The sequence below is a fragment of the Oryzias melastigma genome, linkage group LG9, assembly GCF_002922805.2.
Source record: "Oryzias melastigma strain HK-1 linkage group LG9, ASM292280v2, whole genome shotgun sequence".
Taxonomy (NCBI): Eukaryota; Metazoa; Chordata; class Actinopteri; order Beloniformes; family Adrianichthyidae; genus Oryzias; species Oryzias melastigma.
In genome coordinates, this window is record NC_050520.1 from 14043926 (window position 1) to 14068691 (window position 24766).

Genomic DNA, 24766 nt, shown 5'->3' on the forward strand with positions numbered 1-24766 from the left:
CATATTCACAATAACACCCAACCAAACTACACTGAAAAAATCTAAACATTGGATCCATTAACAAAGTTCTGTAATTGTTGCACTTAAATTCATTAGTTTTCATCAAACTGAAATTTTGAGTTGATGCTTTAATTAATTAAAATTTCAATTTGATACAAACTAATATTTTTAAATGTAACCAATTACACAACTTTTTGTTAATTGATCCAATTTTTTACTTTTTACAGTGTATCTTATGAATAATCAAATTATTTGGTTATTCCTGTTATATTTTGGGGTCACTTTTTGGACAAACACTAATTGTTTGGGTTATGGGGATTTCATTTTTACCAAATTTTTGTATTTTTTACTGAGGTTTTCTTTGTTTCCCTGAGTTAAAATAACCCAGAAATAGGTTAGTTTAGAGATGCTCATTAGGTCGATCACAAAGGATGTGACGGTAGATTGCAGAACATCAAAGATATATAAGCAGAAAATGTAAAATATATATTTAAAAAAAATCATCCTCAACATGAAATATGCCACTTGATTGACCATCCGGATGTCCAATCGAACATCCTCTGAGACACACGTCACTGAACACGCGTGTTTAACTACACTGAGTGCACTCTCTGTTTCATCTTCCGGTGTCCAGCGGGGCTTCTGCTGGTTGTTGGCTGTGAGCTGCATTAAACTGATAAATTCAGTTCAGAAGCTGAACAAAATCACTCTCTAATCCATGTGGACCCAAAAGCTCTCCTTGGAACCACAGTTTCACTGTAGTTCTGGACAGCGGAATTTGAATCATACATGTTTTCCTGCTAACACAAAAAGGAAAGTGAATATGTTCATTTAAAGCAAGCAGGTAAATGGCAACAAGAACAACTGAACTACAACAAGCTTCACTGAAGATGGGATTCAAATTAACTTTTTAACTACACACTGAGTCACGGGGTGGTCCCATTGGCCTGGAGGACACTGTGTCTCACTCCAGTTCCAGAAGCATCCCATCCATCTGTGCTTCATAATTACAGTAGCCCTACCTTCCCACATCAGGAAAATATATGAGAGACTTATATTGCCTCAATGAAATAGAAAAGTAAAAGGCTTCACCGAGGCTTGATTACTGTGTGGGGATAGAAAAGGCCATCATCTTGCTAATTCAGAAAGCTCTCTCTCATCTGGAAACAAACAGGCAGCAAATTAACAGGCCGAAGTGTTGTGCGTCTGAGGTGACTTTTGAGCAGCACCAGAGCACTCTGCTTTGTATGTCTTAGAGTTCCACTAAAGCCCAGAGCTACACTGAATCTCTGCATTTGTTTGGTGTGTTTTAGTGGATAGAGAGTTGATTTTAGAAAAGCAGAGTAGAAATGATGTGGAAGTAAAACAAAGTAAAAAAGTATAGCAAACTAGTGAAGGAGACTGGATCAGTGCTGGAAATCTGTGGAGTTGGTTGTACAAAGAGGAGTGTCTCGTAAGTTCCAATATACTGTATTTTTGGGTATATTGAAGTTCCTCTGTAGTATAGGGTAAGTCGCACTTTTGGGAGAAAAGCCTGTCACTTTCAAACAACTTTGCCAAGTCTGGTGTAATACAGCATTCACACCAAACATGACTTGCATGTCAAATTCATGTCTGCTACATCTCTTATCCAAAATTGTGTCCATAAACTGGAGGCTCCAAACACATGTGGAAGGAGTTAATGATAAAAGTTACTGTATATTTTATTTACAATACATAAAAAACATGTATGATGTTGAGAGATTGAGTTTACTTATTCTAAAGAGCTCAGAAAAGCGTTGGTAAACACGTCTCCATGTCTGGGTTCCAATATACTGTATTTTTGGGTATATTGAAGTTCCTCTGTAGTATAGGGTAAGTCGCACTTTTGGGAGAAAAGCCTGTCACTTTCAAACAACTTTGCCAAGTCTGGTGTAATACAGCATTCACACCAAACATGACTTGCATGTCAAATTCATGTCTGCTACATCTCTTATCCAAAATTGTGTCCATAAACTGGAGGCTCCAAACACATGTGGAAGGAGCTAATGATAAAAGTTACTGTATATTTTATTTACAATACATAAAAAACATGCATGATGTTGAGAGATTGAGTTTACTTATTCTAAAGAGCTCAGAAAAGCGTTGGTAAACACGTCTCCATGTCTGGGTTCATGAGATCATTCAGTCTTCACCAATTACTGCAGGAGCTGCGTCTGAAAGATGGCTGCTTTTAGCGGTACTTCAGTTTGACAATTTGGGCTGAATCTGAATTCTTCATCTACCCTAACGGCTTCTCCCTACCCCTCCAATTTTAACTGTTTATGACGTGGCAGGGGGTGTCTGAAACAATTTTTTTAAGACGTAGCCATAGCGGCGGAGGTCTATATATCCCTCTGCCGCGAGGGTGTTGCTGTGCCGTGGAGGAGGAACTCAGTTCTTCACGAGGGTGTGCTCTGAAGCGCAGAAGTTTACATTTAAGCGCAAGTATTGACTTCTAGCATGACTTTTTAAAGTTATAAAACCAATGTTATGTTTTCTGAGCGCTGGCAGCTACGAGCTAATGCAGATGACTGGCAAATAATGATGACATTATCAAATTTGAAGACACTATTTTCCCATAACTTTTCACTTGGAGGGCTAAATGTAGGATTAGGGAAAAGCCGTAGGGGTAGGAGAAGTATTCAGATTCGGCCTTACTATCCCTTATTAGTTTGAGAAGGGAAAGAAAAAAAAATGAAATTTTTATTATTGTCTCGATAAGAATAAGAAAAATATTATAAAGCTCAGCAGGAGAACTATCAACTTTTCCTCCGCTGGTCAGAGTAAGACTATGTCCAAATCCTCACTCTAATCCCTAACAACTACAAAAAAAACTATATACTGCGGGATAAAATAGTGCTCTGGATTTTAAAAGCCATTCGGACACCATGCTCACTACTTTTCTTTTGTTTTTTAAACACCAAATATTACATCACCCATTTTACATCAACATGAACATTTTATGTCTATTATACACGTTTTTTTTTCAAAAATGTTCAGCTGTTTAGTCTATATTCACTAGTGTAGTGAACATTGATGCATGCTAGTTTTTCGCAAAGACTTCTGGGAAATTTCTAGTGCACTCGATTTTGGAATTGTAGATTTCAACAGCACAGGAAAATGGCGAACGCACTATATAGTGAGTAGGGAAGGAATTCTGACAGCCTGAGCAGCACTTCTTCTGCTGCGTTGCTGTCAGTAGCTGAGAGACACAGTGCCCTCTAGTGGTTGTTAGTAGGAAACTAACAAAACATGTGAGCCAATTGGTTTTTTAAAATTCATGAATGGGTTAAGTTACAAATAAGTGCAAAATGAAAATACTTCAAAAAATAGAGAATAAAAATCATCACCACAATACAATTGAAGAAATTAGACTCTTCTTAGGATTTTTTTGTGACAATAATTACACAACATTATCTTACATTAAAATAATTTTTTGAAAGTCCTTTTTATTTCATAGTTGAATGAGTATATAGTTTCAAACTGCAGTTCTGGATGACCACTGTCATGCCTCTTTTTAAAATACACATTCTCTTTCAGTTATTTTTACAGAAAACACATCTGACCGGAGTTATTATAAGTTGGAGTGTGGAGATATCTAAAAAATAATCGGGTCAGTGGCCCTCTGGCACCATACTGTTTTGAATTTTGATGCTTGTTTATTTGCAAAAAGTTATTTTTTATCTGTTCAGCAAGAAAATCTTGTTTATTTTCTTACATGTCCTATTGCTTGTAACTTCAAACCAAAGAGTTTTAGGGTATTATTGTACTTTCCAGCAATATTAAAATATGATTTTCAATGTTAAATAATTTAAATTAATGTGTGTTTCTTGAATAGAAGTAGGATTTCACCAAGACTATTTGATGAATAAAGTATACCCACTATTTTGATTAATTTGACATTGCAAGCCATAATAGAGTATAAGTTAACTGATCTTAATTGTAAAGCTGTAATTACAGTAGGATCCATTTCTTATGATTTTTGAAGTAACATATTTAAATATCGTCACTTTTCCTTTTAGTTTTAGGCGAAACTTTGTTTTCTCCGTTGGATTCCTATCAGCGGGTATACATTAATTAAAATTCTGAGAAAACAATTACTGTGAGCAGAACATCTATCATGAAGCAATTAAATCTGTTGTTTATTCACATTGCATTCTGCCAGTAAGCCTGACCTTTAAAACACATTCAGAGGGAAATAAATGGGATTCACTTCGTCTGTTTATCGGAGGTTGTTAATAACAGAGTGCCCAAAATGAATATGCTTGTGTTACAATAACACTATCCCCCTCAATATTACTCCTGGTAGCTACAGCTTCTTTGTCTCCTTAGAGGCAAAAAAAGAGCTGACTAGAACAAGAATAAAACAAGAAAGCTGCTGGACAGACACAAAGAGGAACAGTAAAATAAAAGGAGGTAAGAATAGTATTCTTGTTTTGCTGTAATTATTCACTCTCAGACGTTTGTCATCTGCACGTTTATGCACGCAATAAATCTGATTCTTCTAAAAAAAAAAAAATTAAGAGGTCTACAACTCAAATATCAAAAAGAAAGGATAAAATATGAGGAAAAATGAAGGAAATCTCCAGGAGTCTTCTGCAGTGTAGAATTTACTGTATCAGAATTATTATGCAGCTGATGTTATCTACAGGGTGCAGCAACACAATCAATTAAGATGCCACAACACAGTGGTATACAAAATGCCAGCTAAAATTATATTGTGCATACCTTTAAAGAAGTTTTTTTTTCAACTTTGCACAAATTATTAAAAGGTTTTTCAATGGTAACAACACAGGAGAGTGGCGGAGCTTGAAAATTTTCTATAGGGGTGGAAAGGGGGCAGAAGACATAGGAAGAGTGAGAAAAGTAGAGTTGAAGGGACAAATGAAAGGATAAAAAAAATGCATTTCAAACTGTTTTATTTATTTCATGATTCTTTAGGAATTTGCTAAGCTTAAATAAGCATGTACTGATTATTTCCTAATTCTGGTCAATAATTATGCTAATATTGACTCAAACGTTTGCTGTAGCTCCGCCACCTGCCACACAGCAGTTTGTGCTTTTTGTCTGTTGGTCATTATTGTAGCACTCAAACTAATCTAATATTAGACCTTTTTCCCCTTGTAGGACATCTTACAATTATGCTCACATAAGCAGCCCACACAAAGAAGAGGAAAACTAAATCTAATCAAGCCCCAATTACATTTATTTTGTGCTACCTTCAAGGCCCAATCGTTATCTTACCCTCACTATATCTGTGAGTCTTGCAACATTTGTAATTAGCAGACAACTCTACATAGTGCAGCTGCAATTACAACCATGCAACAAATAAATAGTGGATGACTCCTCAGTAGGTGGCATCGAATGCCCCGTTTCCCCCAAACACACAGGAACAACCCATAGAAACGTTGCATTACCTGTTATAATGCTAGTGTGAATGCTTTTTGCTGAAAATAATAACAAATTTAGGCTACTTTAATTGGTAAAGGAAATTGCTAAAAATACAAAAGCTGTTTGCAAAATGTTAAATTTGGTAGAAGACTGGAAATTTCATTAGAACACTGAAGTTGACCTACATTTCAGAAAAAAAAATGTAGTAAAATTGCTTAAAAACCCTCAATCCATGCCAATTTTGCAAAATATTTAGTGTGCTGCTTGAAAATGAGTTAAACTCCAAATTACCCCAAATAACCTTCGTAGATGCCAAATTAGCCAAAAAGCTAGCAAGGTGCTTACATACTAGCTAAACTCAAAAGGAGCCAAAAATTCCTCTGTAAACTAAATTTGTCAAAAACATTAGCCGGTTGCTAAAATATTTACCTAGACTCTAAATTAGCCTAAAAAAACCTAATTAGATAACAAATTTTAGCATATTGCTAAAATAGAAGCTAAACGCCAAATTGGCCTTAAAAACCCTCAGTAGAGGCCAAATTACCCAAATGAGCTAGAATAATGCTAATATAACAACTGAATGCCAAATATTTTGAAATTTACTGTAAAAGATGAAAACATAGCACATGATTAAATATATGTAAAATCTTGTTGCTAATCTAAGTTAAAATACCGAATATTAGGACTTTTTCATTCATAGGGGTAAATTTTGCTCAATATTGTAAAAACTATAAAGTTTATGAATACCAGAAGTGCAAGCAGTAATGTCCTGAATGTGCTGAACATATTGATACCAAGATTGCTGAAATGACTGAAAGAGTGATTGAGTTTTATGTGCCAATAAACTTATGAAAAGGACCAGGAGAATCACTATAGTGTGAATGCTTACAAAGATTTCACAAATAAGTTAAAAAGTGAACCATCCTTCAAGAAAGCCTAAAAAAATAATAACTTGTGCGTTTGGGTTGAAAAAGCTTGAAACTATATATGTCTGAAAGGAAAAAAGAAAGAAAGAAAAGCTTCCTTCATTAGTTGATACATTACTAAATTGCTGCAAGACTGACTAATTCAAATTCAATCAAACGTTGATTTATTTTAATGCAAAAAAAGACAAAGATACTATGTTCATTCAATTTGTTCCTGACATGTTAAACTGTAGTTAAATGTACTTTAAATGTAGTACTATGACCAAAGTTTCACCGGTGTTGAAACAGATGCACCGCAAAGGTGTACTTAACACTATAATTAAGATGAAGCCTTGCAGTTCTTCAGTTTGAGGATTTGCTTGATGAATAATGGACTCATAAGAGGGTACTTCCTCAGTAATAGGTGCTATAAAACATTCATTCCGTTCTGACACGCTTCTGTACATGTATGGAGCACATAGAGGGATGCTTCACCACTCAAATGGGCTTTGATGATGTGGTTGAACTGCCACCATGACAGCAGGACCTTGTCATAGAAAGGAGGGGGGGGGGCAGTAGGGGCCTTGCGGATTTATTGAATAGACGAAAATGGGGATGCAACAGAGGCATGTGCGACAGAAAGAGAACAAAAGAGGAACGTGGAACAGAGACCTAGAGGGAGAGAGAAAGACATGTTAAATGCAACCGCTGTGAGAGGGTCTCTTTTCACAGTGGCCCATCTCAGTATCCTGAGCAAGACTGCAAGAGCGGGGGGCGTAGAGGAAGAAGAAGAATGGAGGGAGGAGAGATTGAAAGATAGAGGGGTACAATCAGGAGGGATGATGTCCTAAAGTTGGGCCCTCTTCACAGCGGAACAACCAAGTTGTTAAAGAGGAATAATGGATTACATGGAGGCTTAAAGAGAGGCAGAGGAGAAGGTTGAGAGAAGAGGAGAGCAGGAAAACTATGATAACAATGCCACACAGCAGTGCAGCCCAGCAGAGGCAGAGATAAGGATGGAGTGACAGACTTAAATAAGGAGCTATAGATGATGTTGAGAAAGTGGAAGGTGAAAGAAACCCACTTTGAGCACGAAAACTAGCAATTCACCGGTACCTCTTAATGATACAACGATGCAGTGACTGCACAGGGATGGAGACACATACTTTGTTTTCATGAATTGTATCTAGATTCTATTTATCATTTTTATCTAAACACATATACACTCACCAAGCACTTTACTAGGTACACCTTACTACTATTGGGCATTTCCCTTTTTGCCTTCAGAACTGCCTTAATCCTTGGTGGCATAGATTCAACAAGGTACTGGAAACATTCCTCAGAGAGTTTAGTCCATATTGTCATGATAGCATCACACAGTTGCTGTAGATTTGTCAGCCATGATGTCAATCTTTCATTCCACCACATCCCAAAAATGCTCTATTGGGTTGAGATCTGGTGACTGTGGAGTCCAGTGAACTAATAGTCATGTTCAAGAAACCAGTCTGAGAGGATTCCAGCTTTAAGACATGGCCCTGTAGTAGAGAGTAGCCTTTAGAAGATGGTACACTGTGGTCAAAAAGGCATGGACATGATCAGCAAAATACTCAGGTAGGTTGTGGTGTTGTAACCCTTGTGCTACCTTATGGGGTCCAGATGAACCAAGCCTTACATTGACATGTTATCCATCCCTTGACAAATGTGGACGAAGGTGGACAGGATTTCATGTCTGCCACAGTCACCAGTTAAAATCAAAAATCATTGAAAAAAAAAGTTCAACCTGCTGTCTTGTGGGGTCCAGATGACCCCACTCCCAACGTCAACATAAATGGGACAGCACAAGGATTATGGGGTCCAAGGTGTGCCAAGAAAACATCCCTCACACTATTACACCACCACCACTAGCCTGATACAAGGCAGGATGGATCCATGTTTTCCTGTTGTTGACGCTAAATTGGTCTTATCATCCAAATGTTGAAGCTGAAATTGATACTCATCCGACAAAGTAACGTTTGGGCAACCTTTTGTCTAATTTTGGTGAGCCTGTGTGAATTGTAGCCACAGTTTCCTGTTCTTACCTAACAGGAGCGGCAACCGGTGTGTTCTTCTGCATCCGTCTCAATGTTGGACGTGTTGTGTTTTCAGAAATGTTCTTCTGCAGACCCCTGTTAGTGGTTATTTGGGTTACCGTTCCCTTTCTATCAGCTGGAACCAGTCTGGCCTTCTGACTTCTGCGATCTACAAGGCATTTCCGCCCACAAAAATGCCTTTCACTGGATATTTTTTCTTTTTCTGACCATTCTCTGTACACCCTAGTGATGGTTATCGGTGGAAATACCAGTAGACCTGCAGTTTCTGAAGTACTCAGACCAGCCCATTTCACCAACACCTTCAAAGTCACTTCACTTAGCTTTCTTCCCCAATCTGATGCTCAGTTTGAACTGCAGAATATCGTTTTGACCGTGTCTACATGCCAAGATGCATTGAGTCACTACAATGTGACTAACAAGCAGTTGGGCAGGTGTGCCTAATAAAGTGGCCAGTAAGTGTATAGATACACTATATACTGATACATTTCATGTGCTAATTGAAAGTATAGGACCAGGAGTCAAGAGTCCAGAGCAACAGTGTAAAAAAGAGGTAAAGAAGCAAGCAGGCTCGAACAGTTGGACACAAATTTCAGGTGTGATTAGTGCCAAGAGTGCCAGGAAGAACGAAAAGAAAGGTGTTCAAAAAGGTGGAGACACCAGCAAATTTTCTCTGGTTTAAGGACTCCAAGGAAACGATAGAATGCAAAACTGAAAGAAGCAAAAATGAGCATTAAGGTTCAGAAATGACTAATGATGAGTGTATACAATTAAAATCTAGCACTTTGGCAAACATCTTGGAGTCGGAAACAGGAAAGCCATACTGAGATGGAGTGGACAAGTTCACAGGAAGAATTGTGAATATATTGGTAAATGGATGCTGAGCTTAGAGCTGCCTGACGGGAGATGGAATTTATGGATGCAGTGAAAGACGAAATAAGGGAAGAAGACTTTAGGAAATACACTGCAGAGGATAGGATTAAATAGTAAAAAGATGACTGTGAACGGGTGAAGATTAATTTCCAAAAAAAAAAAAATTGGTAAATGTAATATTCAAGAAGAATATTAAGAAGTTAAAAACATGCTATAAAATATGGGATGGGTCATTTTAGGTGGTCTCCACAGAGAGGGAGGATATGCTGCAGCTTGGGCCCTGTCACCCTGTCTTTGGATAAGGCTGCAGCAAACTAGACTATTTATTGAGGATGTCATAATAGATTCAGTGGTGCCGAGTTTAAATTCACCTTCATATTTACAGGGAGGTGAAACTTCCTCAGCTGCTGCAGGAGGTACAGCTTGTGTAAAGCCTCCTTGGTGAGGGAGCTGATGTTGAGCTCCTGGATGATGGGGGTGCCCAGGAAGCGGAACAACATTACTGTGGCCACTGCAATGTCAGAGAAAAGGGGGTAGGAGGGTGGTACATCCTAAAGTCTGCTACTACCTGAAGTGTCTTTAAAGCATTAGGTTTCAGGCTGTTCATGTTGCATCATGACACCAGACAGTCTGTCTCGCTCCAGTGTAGTCTTACTCATCCCCATCAAAGAGGAGGATGAGGAAAAGAGAGGCTGATTCCTTTTTACAAGAAGGGTTTTTCAACATGGAGAGGCGATTAAAGGACTTAATGTCCCACTCTGATCATCCTTAGATATCTTTTTGTAGGTTTTTCAGTGGTCTTTTAATTATAATTATGTTGTTTTCAGCCAAAAAAAAGTATAATTTTCTAGAATATAATTGGCAGTTCATCAGATATTCACCTCTGAGTTGTGGGCGGGACTGTTGGCGCAGAGTAAGCCCACCCCCACTTCCCGTCATCCATCTGTTAACACATTATCAACCCCTCACACCCCAAAAATGGCCTGCAATATTGAAGCAATTCAGTCGTACAGTTTTGAGCCAGATGCCAACTCAGATGAGGAAAACAAAGGCTGATCAAGTCACATGGATCTAGTCATCTACAAGTGGATGAAATCAATAGAGTTATGGCCCAACGACTATAGCACCTACATCACTGCTATAAGCTTCTTCCAATGGCATTTATTTATTTGCTCCTGATTCACAACAATAAAAAAAATACTCAGAAATGTACTTTTGAGCCCAATTTTCTTAATACATATGAGAAAAATGCTACAAGAACATGTTAAAAACAGGAAAAACACTATTTTCATTGGAGTTGGTCTTCAAAAAGACAAAAAGAAACACAAGCTTTGCAAGAATAAAAAACCTATTAAAATAGTAAGAGAAGATTCCAGACAATTTTATTAAAATGTGGCAAGCAGATAGTTAAATAGCACAGATAGAGCAGCATGTCACATAAAAACACCAGAAAAAAGTAGAGTTTTAAATTTGAACTTAAACAAAAAAAGCTCATCAGGATTTCAGCATCATCTGAAAAAACATAGATAGTTTTACACTGATGTGTAGTTAATGGTCTACAGGGAGATTAGATCCAGTCTTGCAGGGATCCAGAGCAAATGGAATAAAATAAAATATTGAAAATATGCAGTAACTTGGACTCTCCCAACATCTCCAAAAGAGAAAAATCAATTTTCTGACTGTGGTTGTGTGTGCATAACAGACGAACACACAAAAGTATGATGTGTGTGTGTTTGTTTCAAAAACATACAAAGAGTGTGTTGCTCCTACAATATTTCTCTTTTCTCACTGGCGTGGACTTCAATTATGGAAGCACAGCAGGAACCAGAAAGGGACCGGCAAATATTTGGAGATGAAAATTAATCAGCATGAGGACAATTGCTCAGGACTGCTATCATTCAGCTCAAATAAGACTAGCAGAATCTAAAAAGTGGTACATAGTCATTCAGACTTTAGAAATGGTGGAGACGAATAGAGTGTCACGTCAACTCTCACCTTGTATTTAATGCCTTCATTTTGTTTTTTGTTAACAAGTGACATGTGACAGCATGTCTTATTGACTATTTTCTTCTTTAAATTTGTGGTTAGTTTGTCAAATGAAGTTATTTTTTTAACCTAAAACAAAGATTTCTGTTTAAAAAAAAAAATAATAATAAAAAAATCACACAGACGACTCCTTTTATTTTGAAAACTATCTAGGAAGTTAAAATAAAAATGATAGTGAGTTTTATCTTGATTCTAGTAACATTTTGTAATTGTCCAAATTTTAGAAGTGTTTCAGATAGACACCGAGAATGCTCGCTCTGAAATACACAGAGGTCATCGTTTTTTTTTTTTTGTTTGTTTGTTCTTTGTTTGTTTTTTATTCAGCATTATATTTATCTCAAAATTGGTAAATTTATGCTCAGCTGTTGGTAAACAAGAGAAGGAGTGTTAAAATACTGCAATAATCCTGAATAATTAATTAGACATTCTTGCTCGTTATTTGTTTTTTTAATCGCATTAATCTCATTGTCACGTCAGACAGTTAATTCAATGTTCATGTCTGATAATGCACACTTGGTAGAGCATTATCCTGCTTATAGCATGGTCATTTACAAAAAATTAACAGAACTTCCATCCTGTTATTTTTTAATCCTAAATCTTTTTTCACAAAAAGCGGACTATTTAAAATACAATGCATTACGTTGTCGTGGTAACAACCACGGTGCACACCGACACCACTGTGGCCTCATTCTTTCATCTCTGAGGAAATTGATTGTCATGAGAAGTTAAAAAAAGCATCATTTCAGACAGAAAGTTTGCATCTTAGGTTAAAAAATAACTGCTTTTAAAATAATTGCAATTAAAAAACATTAATTAAGTACAGGTCACGATTAATTAATCACACAGAAAAATAATTGCATGACAGCACTAAATAATAGCTTTTAAAAAGCTTAATTTTGGATTTTTTTTTAAATAATATACCTGCATTTATGCTAATGAGGTACTCCAAAGCATTAAACAAATCTGGAAATTTTGTAAAAATGTTAAATTAAATCACATATATTTTAACACAAGTCACGCAATCGTTTTGGTGTTGTTTTTGATCTATTTAAACCAAAGTTAACAAAAATGACTAATTTAGTTATATTTTAAACACAAATAAGAAGTAATACATAAGAAAAAACATTATGTAATGTCGTCTGAAAAAAATAAATAAATAAATTCCAGCAAACTAGCACTAACAAGTGTTAATTAATTGGTGCCAGAAAAGTATTGATTTGCCATGACAAATCTTTATTTGGTAATTCAAGCTTCAAACCAGATTCCTTGCTTTTCTTTTTAGAATATTCTTTCCAGTGGCAAAGAGGAGAATGATTATTATTGAATGAAAATAGACGACGTTATCTTTATAAAGACTTGTACACACTTAGCACTAAATCACCTCCTCATCAAAATATTACTTCTAATGCTGAAACTTTGATTTATGCTACAGAAATTTGATCATTCACTATACAAGGCACTGCAACATCTGTCTGAAATGTAATGCACACTCTGTGTGTTGTGGCTTCCCTCAACAAAATGCCTACAGCGGCTCATTTCCCATCTAAGGTCTGCTGTAAAAAACTGCAAATGATCGCATATCCCCTCCCTCCAGACTACAATCTGTGCAGCCACTGCGTATCATCCGGTCAATCCCTTGGACCTTCTAATGTTGCCTGCCCTGCTGTCCTAATAATGGGACCTTATAATCATTCATCCAAGCCTTGAATCCTCCACCTCCTGGCCCCCAAAAAATATTGGAACGACCTCCCTGGCTCTGGTAAGACCAAAGAGCAGGCTAAGTGAGGCAGAAAATGAATCTCTTTGTGAACAGCTCTTATCCCTCAAATCCTATCCTCCATCCTACAACTACTGTCCATTGATTATATTCTTCCTGTTGTACTTAATTTCATTCGTATGTGAATTTTAGGTGTTTTTTAAGAGGCAAAGGAAAGCTGCCAAGACTAGATTCAAGATCTGGAAAGCATCCAGTGCGGATTTGTAATGATAAATTATCCTCCCATCAGCCAGATTGACTTTATGTTTAAGCCTTTAGCTGTTTTGTGATTCAGAAAAGCAGCTACCTGCTAAGCAAAATTATATTTTAATAGCCTATTAATCTTGTGTACCCCCTCCCTTCACCTCATAGTTTTCTTCCTCGGCAGGGTTTCCATGCTTGAAAGTTTTCTGAACTTTTCCTCATGATGTCTGACCTTGTTTTGGTGCTCTATTATCAACTTCACACTATTTATCAACATTATGAATTTATGCTTTGATGCATTTACGGGGAATAAAATGGTAAAGGAACAGTAATACTGACACTAAATAATAAAAGTAAAGCTAACCAGTCTATGTTGTCACTCCTCTTTTAAACAAGTTTTATATTATTTTTAGCCAGTTTTTGTCAGGAAGTTAATACATTTAGGAGCTATGCTTTAGATTAAAGGCAAATATATGAATTTAGAATATGTGATGCTTATGGTTAAGCTGTAAAATGTATTATGGACAAATTATTCAGAATTTATCTTTTTAAAGAGTATTGAAAATACAAGCATTGTTAAATAATACTTGAAATAGATAAACCAAAAGACCCTTTTCGACATGCTGGTTGTTCCTAAAATCTAGGGTCCACAACCCTCGGGACACGTCCAGTACCGGTACCCTAACCCAGCATCGGTACACTAACCCTAACCCAGTAACGGTTTGCTACCACATATCGTACCGGTTCGGGTCCATCACTGCATCTGGTACCGCACCCAGTGCCGGGTTTGTGTACGGTGTGCTCCACGTCCCAATACTGGACCAGTTCTGGTTCTCGGCCGGGAGGTTGGGGCCGTGTGATTTAATGGGAACAGCCAGTATGTTGAAAAAAAGGCGAGTTGGTGACACCCAAAATGTCAAAAAGTGACGCGGAGGGGCCCTTAACCAAACGTCAGTATGTGACAACTTGGGAGTGAGAATGTGTTGAACTAAGATGTGTGAGGTGAAGTCAAATGACATACTGAGAGCTGTGGAAAACTTAAGCAACAGTCCTTTGTAATCAAGGAACAAAAAGTAAGGACAAAGCCAAACCAGAGGAGTTACAAGGCCAACAGTTCGAGAATCGTAGGGTAATAGCAGAATAGAGAAGGAAACAGAGGAAAGGTACATAAAAGACAACGACTTGGGAAACGTGTGTACCCTCTGTCTAGAACACAGTTTCTCGCAGACTTTCTCTCCTCCAATCCAAGTGACAAATCTCAGATCTCAACTCTGGTGTCATATTTTCTATTCACTTTAATCACAGTTACCCAGCTCCTGCTGTGTTTGTTATCGCATCTAAATTCATTTTGCCCAAAGCTTATACTTTCAGTTTAAGCATCAAAGAGTTGAAATATTAACAGGGTTGCTGTTGTACAATACCTAGAGAAAATACTAAAAATGCATCAAATCAAATCATTTGGATTTCATTGTTGATTTAAATGGAGACATCACTAGATGTAGGGATGTAACCACTCTAGATGACAATAAAAGCTACTCAGGGTCGGCTCCCTCAGCCTTGCAGCAGTTAGATATTTCTGGCCGACCACATCAGAAATGAATCACCTGTAGCTCGACTGTCTGGAAACCACATGGTACTACAGAACTCACACACACACCTGCTGGACTGCAGGATAGTACAGGAGCATGAACACTGGCTCAGAGTGCACACTTGAGGTAGTTATTAAGGAATACATTAACCTGATTTCACTCCATGCTCTTGTGCTATATTTTCTCCCTATATTGTGCAACTAAATGCAAGTTCTTGAGAAAATATCGACACTCTGCTCAAGGGTTTTATTCCGGGGCTTTTGGAAGAGATAAAGAGCTGTCAGGTAATTAGGAACAACTTAAAATGATTTGTCACCCGATGGATGAGTCGTAACTATTCTGTCCTGCTCATTGACGATTTAATATTTTATGCTAAATATATTAAGGTAGTTAAGCAGCCATTAGTACGTTGGTAGCTCCTAATTCATTTCCCGCACCACCTCGTCCCCCCTGCACATGTTTCTGGCAGCAAAATTTGCCCCGTTATCCTGGAATCTATTTCCAGTTTCCCCATTTAAAGCCAAAACCAACTTTTGAAGAATTGCACCCCTTTGCCACCCCCCCACCCCCCTCCATCTAATGATGCCACAACTGAAATGTTAATTACAGCTAAAAAGAGAGATTATTGAGAATATCAAATGGCAATTAGCATGTATCATCGTCGGCATCATTAACACTATTAGCTGCGGCAAAAAGATGGAGGATTATTTACCAAACTGTGAAATGCTCATCAGTTGCTTATTCAGGGCACGGAGTGTTTCGGAGGCAGTGTTAGAAACAAAATCATTCCTCCTCAAATTTGCATAATTAATGTAGCTTAAAAAAATAACTATTGCAAGGCCCAGAGCGTGACAACAAACACCCTGCTCTCATTGGAAAATGACATATTCGGAATGGTAGACAGAGCACAGAAGTATGTTCATACTTGATGTCCTTCCAACATGGTGGAAAGATAAGAGCACTATGGAGAACCAATGCAAAGAATCTTGTTAAATGCAGCGTATTTATTCGGATTTTCCTCTCGCCCCCTCAGGTCATATTAAGTTCTATTCTCCACTTTGACTACTCATAACTTGTACATCTTCTACTAGGGTCTCTGTATTTCGTAGAAATCTTTGGTCTTATTCTTTGTTTGGTGCGTCTTTTTTCCTGTTCATTCGAGTAGAACAAACTGGCTTTCTTTTTTGGTCTAAACCCACTGCTAAAACATACAGTGAAGCAAATAAGCATTTGAACGCCTTGTGATTTTGCAAGTTCTCCCACTTAGAAATCTGAATCTAGTTTGATATTTTCATCTTTGGTACATGTCCACTATGAGAGCCATAATCTAAAAATATATATATATGGAAATCTCATTGCATGATTTTTAGAAAAATAATTTATTTGTATGCTACTGCTCCAAATACGAATGTGACCACCTGAGAAAATCAATGTTAACCTTTGGTATGGTTGTATGCTCAAACATTTCCTGTATTTTACACATGCCGTTAATAGATCTATTAGTCTGCAAGTGGATCCATCAGTATTGGAGTGGAAATTGGAGAATTTGGCCCGCCCATGACAGTTACTGTGTCACAAACTTGAGCTTTTTCAAACTATGGATTTTCATCTGCTCCTGATCCATAATGATTTGAACAAAGAAATACTCAGAAATGCAGTTTTAATCTGAAATTCGTTTAAATATGTCCTCCATAATGAGAAAAATGCTACAAGAACAAAGTATGACATTAAAAACACAATGTTCATTGGAGTAGGTATTTTAAAGCTAATTATTCACAACTTGTTCTATGTTTTCTGCTCTGTAGTTCATCATCATTCCACTAGGGGCAGTAAAATGACTTTTTATGCTTATTTCAAAATGGCTGCATTCATGAAATCTCAAAAACACTTTTGTCAGGAAAAGTTCAAATCAAATTTGAGACAGTGGGCAAATAGGGTGCTTTTTTCCTGAACTCTCACGCTAATGCTTTTGTTTAGCTTTACATTTATCTTGGGTTTTTATAATTTTATGTAACTAATTTATACTTTAAAATGTATTTGTTTTAACATTTTAGCAGTTTATTTATTTATTTTTTTTTTGTTCTTTGAACTTTTAATGTGCGGCGCCTTGTTTTGACTGAGGTCATATTTAAAATTAAACTTTTTTTGTATCTAAAAACTGACATTGCTGTGAGAAAAAAGACGTACAGAATCACCCAACGAATCATAATTTATACCATCTATATCTCATTAAAAAAAAATTATTGCAGATTTTGTCATCAAAGCGTTTAAGAAAAAAAACACCTGAAATCCAAAAAAAAGAAAGTATTTTTCTTTGAACTCTTGATGTTTTGAGCTTTGTGGTTATATTTTGTCATAATTCACCTTCTGTCTTAAAACAAGTCATGTAAAAATGTGATGAAAGCTTATGTGGTGTTCACTTTGCACTTACCTTGCTGCACAAAGGAGCCGTAAACAAACCACATGGAATTATAGAGTGTTGTGGAGGACACAGATCCCATGGGCAGCCGTGGTGGGTTGAGCCAGTTGAGCAGGTACACTAGGATGCCAACGAGGAGCACGGTGCCCGCAATGCATGCCCACAGCGACAGATCGAAGGGCGCCAGGCAGGCAAACATGTCCACAGTGCGTTCAGCCTTGCGCAGCAGAACTCCCACAGAATAATCCATGTAGCGTGTGGTGAAATCTACAACGCTCTCTCGCTCAGGCGTGATGGTCAAAGCGGAAAGTCCCACATCAGCTCGCTGCAAGAAGCAGAAAGGAGAAGAGAAGGCAAAGAGGATGAAAAAAGAAAAATGATCTTGACAGCTGTTGCTACCATTTCAATATTAAAAATGAAGAAATCTGACTGTGAATGAGCCAAATATAACAGTTAAAATGGTTTTGTTCACTTCTCTGTGATGCAAATAAATGCTATACAGTTGGAAACAGTATCGTTGAATCACATTTGTAAGGGATTTGTGGCACCTCGGGAATAGCTGGAGTTTAAATTAAGAGTCAACAGTAACAGCATTATAAATTGTTTTGTGTTCGAAGCACATTGTTAAAAAAGATCAAAAGTTCCCCAACACAAATTTCCAACTTTATGTGCTGACTTTACTTTTTTACTTCTAGGAGCACATTTTTGTAGAGAAAAATTATGTATTTTATTGTTGTTAAAACTAAAGTTTTGTGAGCAATTAATCACAGATTTGATTTTTAAGACTTCTTACAACTTTGTTCACTAAATATCTTTGATTTCAGACATAATATTTTAACCATTATGGCCAAAAAAACATGCAGTTTGATTGAACATACTCATTAATTTAATGTAGGATAATAAAAAAGATATATATCAAAACACCCGTTTTCTAAAAATGTTAATTTGTTTTTGACTTGTCTCGTCTGAGATTCTTTCAAAATAAAAGCCAACCTGTGCCAAATAGGATTGTCCCAGTGTGGCTCTGGACAGCTACTAACCATTGTTGTGCAGGGTAAGAAAGTATGTGTTTTTAACTCATAAAAGATCAGACTTTTTTTTTTTTAACTGAAGTATTTCAAATTTTAATCGTACAGCATATAAGGCCTCTTCAGGGCAGCAGGGATGTAAAATTCAAGGTCCACCTCAGCCATAAATGTATAAACTTAACTAATTTAAATAAATAAATGGGAATGTAGTATCCTTACTTAAAAAAACTACTATCATTTAATGTCTCTTTAGCCAGAGAGCCACAGGTTTCAGACCCTTGGTCTACCGTATATGACAACACATCAACAGGTGTGGATATTTATGCATAAAAAGATGGACACATTAAAAGTGCAATGTTTTTAGTTAAGTTACAAAAGTAGCATTTGTTTTTGAGAAAACCCCGGTTTACATTTTGTTTTGGATACATTGTCAGAGTGAGACATCCGTCATTTCAGTTAAGTTTCGGTTTTAAATTTATGTCAGAGTGAGTGCTCTCACCGTGCAATCTTAATTTTAATCGAGCACATTTTCAGGAAGATGCGGCCATGTTCGTGCTGAGTCGGCTCTGTGCGTGCAAGTGTTGGGATTCTTCCGTCCTTGTAAGTAACATATACAATGTTAATGTTCTTAGGGTGTGGTTTAACTGTGTTGTGTGCCCCTAAAATGTTGTTTACAGGCTTTGTGTTAACAATAGGCCTGTCATACTTTGTTATTGAATGCTAATGTCTGTGAACACCTTTTTTATGTTTTATTTCAGTTACAAAAAATGATACAACAAGTATATTTTTTCAATTCTGTTTTCAAACCTCTTATGCTACGTTCACAATGCTCTGATTCTTGTGGCTACTTCCAATAAAAAGTCTATGTAAACCGTTTGCTGAACACACGCTGAAAGTTAAACCAGTTGAACTTTAAACAATCAGGGACTCGAATTTGGTACTGGGCATTGTCTGTTATAGTGCCAACCGGATCATGGAACAGGAATGAATAATTGCAACAGTTCCACACATGTCCAGTGTGTACATAGCATAACCAGACAGTATTTTTATTACTTTACATACCGAACATGTTTATATTGCATATAAGTTTCTTAAATAGCAATAAAAAATGACCACTTTTAGGCACAATACTGTTTATAGTTGTGTCAGCAGTATCAAGGAGTTTCCTTTTAGCTTTTTGACCCATTTTTCTTTTTCACTGAAGCACTTTAGAGTTAGCGAATATTTATGCATCAAAGATCCTTGAGGCTCCAAGAATGTGCAACATAATAACATTAGAGGTCGGCCTGTTTTTTTTTTCAAATTTCCACTTCAGGAGCTCAAAGTGTGAGTATTTGTGTCTGAGTATAATTTTCTTAATTAAAGGTGGCATTGTGATAAAATGTTTGCTTTTAAAGTCACGTTGCTGCTGGAGGGAACGCTTTGGTGACGGAGCCCGCTGAGGGCTAGGCCTACCAAACAATAACTTCGCATGACATGTGCCCGCCTGCATAAGCATTTATCCTCCCAAAGTACGCAAGAAGATTTGAGTCAAACTTTTCATGTTTTAACAATTTATAAAATAAAATGCAGTTTTTATTTATTTCTAATGCTGGGTTTCTGTGTGTTCTGCAGATTTAGTTGTGGCTCACCTTAAAAACCAGTTCCCCCATTAGTCCATTCCACTGACCATCCGACTGCAAGCTGCCATATTTTTGCTCTGGGGCCAAATAGATATCATACTTGAAGCCGAGATAGTTGGACAAAGCGTCAAGGATGTCAATGGAGAAGCCTTGGTACTTCATTGGCTTCCCCAGGACGTTTTCTGACACCATCACAAATGGCTCCTCCTGCAAGGCAACGATATGTCATTTTTTCAGTCACAGCAACAACCATACGTCATTTAAGTGATAAATTATCAAACATCTCCAGTTAAATTAGAACATTGAATATCAATACTTGTGTTATGCAATTAAAAAGATTATCAGCATAATTTTGATTTGACAGTTGGTTTAAATGCTGTTGGGACGTCATGTTTATTGATGACACGAAGGCCAGCCTATTGTTAATATTAAACAACAATATTGACATTCCATGCAATTATGAATAACACTGTAAATGACCTGAAAAAAAAATCTTTCATTGAGATTTTCCCTCAGTTGTCCACCACCCGTCCTTTTTCTTACCCTTTAATAACTCTCTATTGATGAGAGAAATCTTGTCGGCCTATATGTCCTGCAGATTTATGGGGGCCTGTGTTTTATTGACTGAAAACTGCATACACACACACACGCGCAGACGATATGCCGGGCATTCACTTGACAATTTCTAATGCTTGCTAGCTGCAGCAGTTCAATAAGCTATTAGGCAGTGAGTGGACATGCATGCCAAAGCTCTCTCACAACAAGAACCCATCAATCAAAGTGGAAGTACCAACTAATACACACGGCCACACATATTGAGTTACCGCTTAATTGCTACTAATTACTCCCACATTTATTTTAAAGCTTTTTTTAAACTCAAAATGCAATCTGATGGATAAATTGCACTCAAATCTTTAAAGGAAATGACACAAAAATACTTTTAATATAAATGCTGGAAGTTCTCTGAGGAAATCATTCATTTTTTTAATAAAAATATTTTCAAAATCAAGCTTTTTTTTTTTTTAGCTTAGATGCACTTAGATGTGGGAATTCAACTCATAAAATATTTATCACATCAAAGTTGAATCACTATATTCAGTTATTTCAGCTTTCCCATCTTCTTCAAACAGTTTACTCTCAGAGGCTCAAAACAATGCAAATATCCTTCTTTGCCTTTTAGCAGCTCCCTTTAGGGGTCGCCACAGTGAATCATCCTAACCCTTTTTTCTGTATTTTCCTCCTGCACAACAACCATGGTCCTTTTCTAGGCTTCTTTGCAAGTAGCTCTACCAACATAACTGCAGTCTCTCCTGTAAACACATCTGATGAATGGCCATCCTCATCAATCCTCAACGTCGTAGGGTCTTCTACTTCCATCTCCGCCTCCTGCCTCTTTCTCAGAACAATCTAAATGTTGAGTCTAAGAAAGTTCTGTTACGGAGCTATCATCAATACAGGAGAATACTATGGTTATCAACAGGGGTGTAACGAGTAATCATCTTAATCAATGGATCAATCCCTAGAATCAAACCAGATCAATCTCTCTGCAACAAGCAAACAGTTTATCAAACAAACTTAAATTGACCAATGGTCCTCATTTGGGACATCCTGTCATTGGTCTGCTCCTCTATTTCCACCTTACCTCCTCAATAAACGCATGTCCACTTTATGGTTAAGTGATTTTTTTAGCTGCAAATTCTTTACACACAAAAGTAAAAAAAGCAACAAGATTCAGCAGCTATGTCTCCAAAATGAAAATAGAAAGAGAAAAGCAGATAGAATTGTATGTCGCAGCACTATTCAGAACACGTTTCGTAAGATCACAGCGCATTAAAGTCATAGAATTATTATTATACATGCAGAATCGCTGAGCGTTTGGTGCTGCAAAATCAACCCACAGTTTTTGCTTGTGCTTCACTTTCCTTTAAGGGTGAATTGCTGGTTGAAATAAAGAGGTGCAAAATTCTTTCACAATACATGACAGTTCTTTTCCTGTACTCAACCTGAAGACTGTAACATGAGATTTCCCCACACCTGACAGGAGAGATTCACTTGTTAGAGAGCAGCTGGTAGTTTTTCCGGCTATTGCTGTGGATTTTTTTTTCTTTTTGGCACAACTTTTTTAATACATTGTAATTGTCATTCAAAGGAACAATATAGAACTTGCAGCTTATAATGTTAATAATGTACAACTTTCAGTGCATCCCTGTCCCCAAGCATATGTTTAAGACACCTCATTGTTTTCCTGCATCTATCAGGGCTGCACTACGTCTTACTTGTTATCCCTGTATTATTATCTATAATCCCACAATATCCTCTAATCCCTCCGGCATCTCCTTATTGTCTTTGTGATAATGCGCCCAACGACAATTTCCATGCACCAACATCTCTGTCCTCTTCATCAATTCCTTTGGCAAGTTCATCCCGTCTCTCCTTGATGGGAAGTACTACATGCGGTCTCAGTGCAGCTCGGGCAGCTGAAGACAAGAAATTGGAGGAAAGAACAGCAATTTTCCACAAAGACTAAGTAATGGCATTTGAAGAGCCCTCTGAGGGGTGCTGGGACTGGCAGAGTGAAGTCGTGATTTGCAACACGGTGAACAATTTAAAACACTATGTGGCTTTGTCTGGGAATCTGTTGTATAACAAATTTTGAAAAGCTTTGGCAGCCACTGCTAAGGATTTGAGAGTTGATGTTGTTATGCAAATTATTTTTTTAAATTGAACTCTGCTTCAAAAGACGTCAAAGATGCAAAAAAAAAAAAAAAATGGTAATGTACCACAGACTTCTTTTCTGTATGTCTTCACCTACTCATTTCACGTATTCAAACATATTTGTAAATTGGAACCTATTAATGTGAAAAGACACAATATGCATGTATTAGGAAGTATTTTAGGGAGTCAAGGTTTTTTTTTTTTTTTTAATATATGAAGTATTTTAGTCGTCTGCACTTTACCGAGTTCTTGGATGATATTTGTTTTAACAATGTATCATAGAGGATAAGTACACAGAACAGCACTATATCTTAAGACAATTCTGCATGAATGAGACAAATTCATGTTCACTCTCAGAATCAAATCAACTTAACTTTAAAGCACTTTCTTTCACAAGGCGGCATCTTGAAATGCTAGAGTACAACCCTCCAAAAGGTCAAACGTGCATGCACACAGAACAATAAAAATATATAAATGTTAAAATAATCATAATAAAAATTAGAGAACCAAAAAAGTGCCGTCAGACTACAACAAAATAAAAATAAACCCCACACTTGAGTTTAAAATACCACATTTTCCTCATCAAAGGCACACTCAAAATCCCTAATTATTTTTCAAAAATGAACAGTGCGGCTTTCACATCAATTCATTCTGGTTGTGCTTACTGATGTTGAAGCAATGTTGAGAACTACATGGAGCTCTGTGAAGATGTATGGTTGGGTGTTATGGGGAATATGCTAGCGTGGCTAACATGTATCCGTGTTGGACCTTTTTTTTTTTTTACATGTTATAAACAAGATTAAGAATTAGCCTAATTGCAGTAATATAAAAATAAAAGTTATTGAATTTGAGAAATTATTAAAGGTAACAACATAATTATTAAAAAAAAAAAAACAATACTACAAATAAAAACTAAATCTACTTTAATGTTTTGGGTAAACTTAAATTTATTTAAATATTTTTAAATCTTCTCTCAACAAAAAAAGTCTAATTACTTAAAAATATTTAAGTTTTTAGCCAAATTTTGACAGCTTACGTGGCCATGCAGTAATGATAGTATAAATCATGAAGATAACACTCAACATCACACAAAACGGCATAATCATGTTTTCTTGCTACTATTAAACATAAATACAATGTCATGGTTTTTAAACCCACTACTCCTCTTTTAAAGAAAGTTTGAATTCTCTCAATTCTGCCACAATCTGTATCTTTCTCTAAAAAACAATTACCATCTAGTTAACCACTATTAAAGCATAACTTAAAAGTGACATTGTGTTTCAGTGTCTGCATATTTGATTATTGAATTAATATTATTTTTTCCTCTGGTAAGTTAAAGTTAATATAATGTTATGCTTTTACTACTCCCTCCTAATTTTAAGCTGCAATTAATCAGATTCATTCACATTTATGAACAAAGAATACATAGTAGAAAGCTATAAAAGTTTTTAGAGTGATAGTATGCTGATGTACCATCAATTTGAAAATCCACACAACAATAATCTAACCAATAGTTCCTCTACAAAATACAATGAATAAATCCTTCTCCATTAAAGACAGAAAATGTTGAAGCTGAAAAAACACTCAAAGTAAACTGGTGTTATTTCATTTTAACTTAAAAGAAAGAACGTGGAGATTTCACTGCAGCAAATCAGTAGATCTGATCAAGCAACTGTTGTAAATGTTAGTGGAAAAGCAGGAGCCCCACTGTTAAGAGGCTGCAGAACATGCTACTAGAACTGGATGCAAATATAGACATTTTGAAGGGTTTTATCTGCATTTTACTTATTAGTTTACTCTGTTGGCAGTCAAAGGCTAAAATTATATTTATAATACACTGTTTCATAAAAAGTATGATGAGATGTTTTTTGGATGTGTACTCACCAAAACAGTGACAACTCGTAGCACAACGCCTCTCATGTTATTTTCCAGCTTCCTGTCACTCAGTGTGCCGTTCAGTCCATGAACTGGGTCCCATGTCGCCAACTGTCATGTGAACAGAAAGACAGAAAACTATTAGAAATCTCAAGCAAGAAGTTTTTTTTTTTTTTTTCTGGCAAAGGAAAAAAAAAGTCTGAAATGTAAAAACAACAAAAATATAATTTAGAGA

The 24766-nt window shown here is 36.6% G+C and overlaps 1 protein-coding gene and 1 long non-coding RNA gene across 2 annotated transcripts in view; one reads left to right on the forward strand and one right to left on the reverse strand.

The window, feature by feature from the left end:
• Positions 1-24766, reverse strand: part of LOC112148145 (glutamate receptor, ionotropic, delta 2) — a gene marked incomplete at both ends in the record, with an annotated part of 463040 nt that overhangs the window by 27875 nt on the left and 410399 nt on the right. Inside the window, 3 exon segments of the mRNA XM_024274979.2 lie at positions 17304-17616; positions 19951-20148; positions 24541-24642. Coding sequence (XP_024130747.1) covers positions 17304-17616; positions 19951-20148; positions 24541-24642 — 613 coding nt within the window.
• LOC112148146 overlaps positions 18771-24766 on the forward strand; it is a 40706-nt gene continuing 34710 nt past the window's right edge. The window contains exon 1 of the long non-coding RNA XR_002919583.2: positions 18771-18919. This is a non-coding gene — a long non-coding RNA (uncharacterized LOC112148146). The remainder of the gene's footprint in view (positions 18920-24766) is intronic.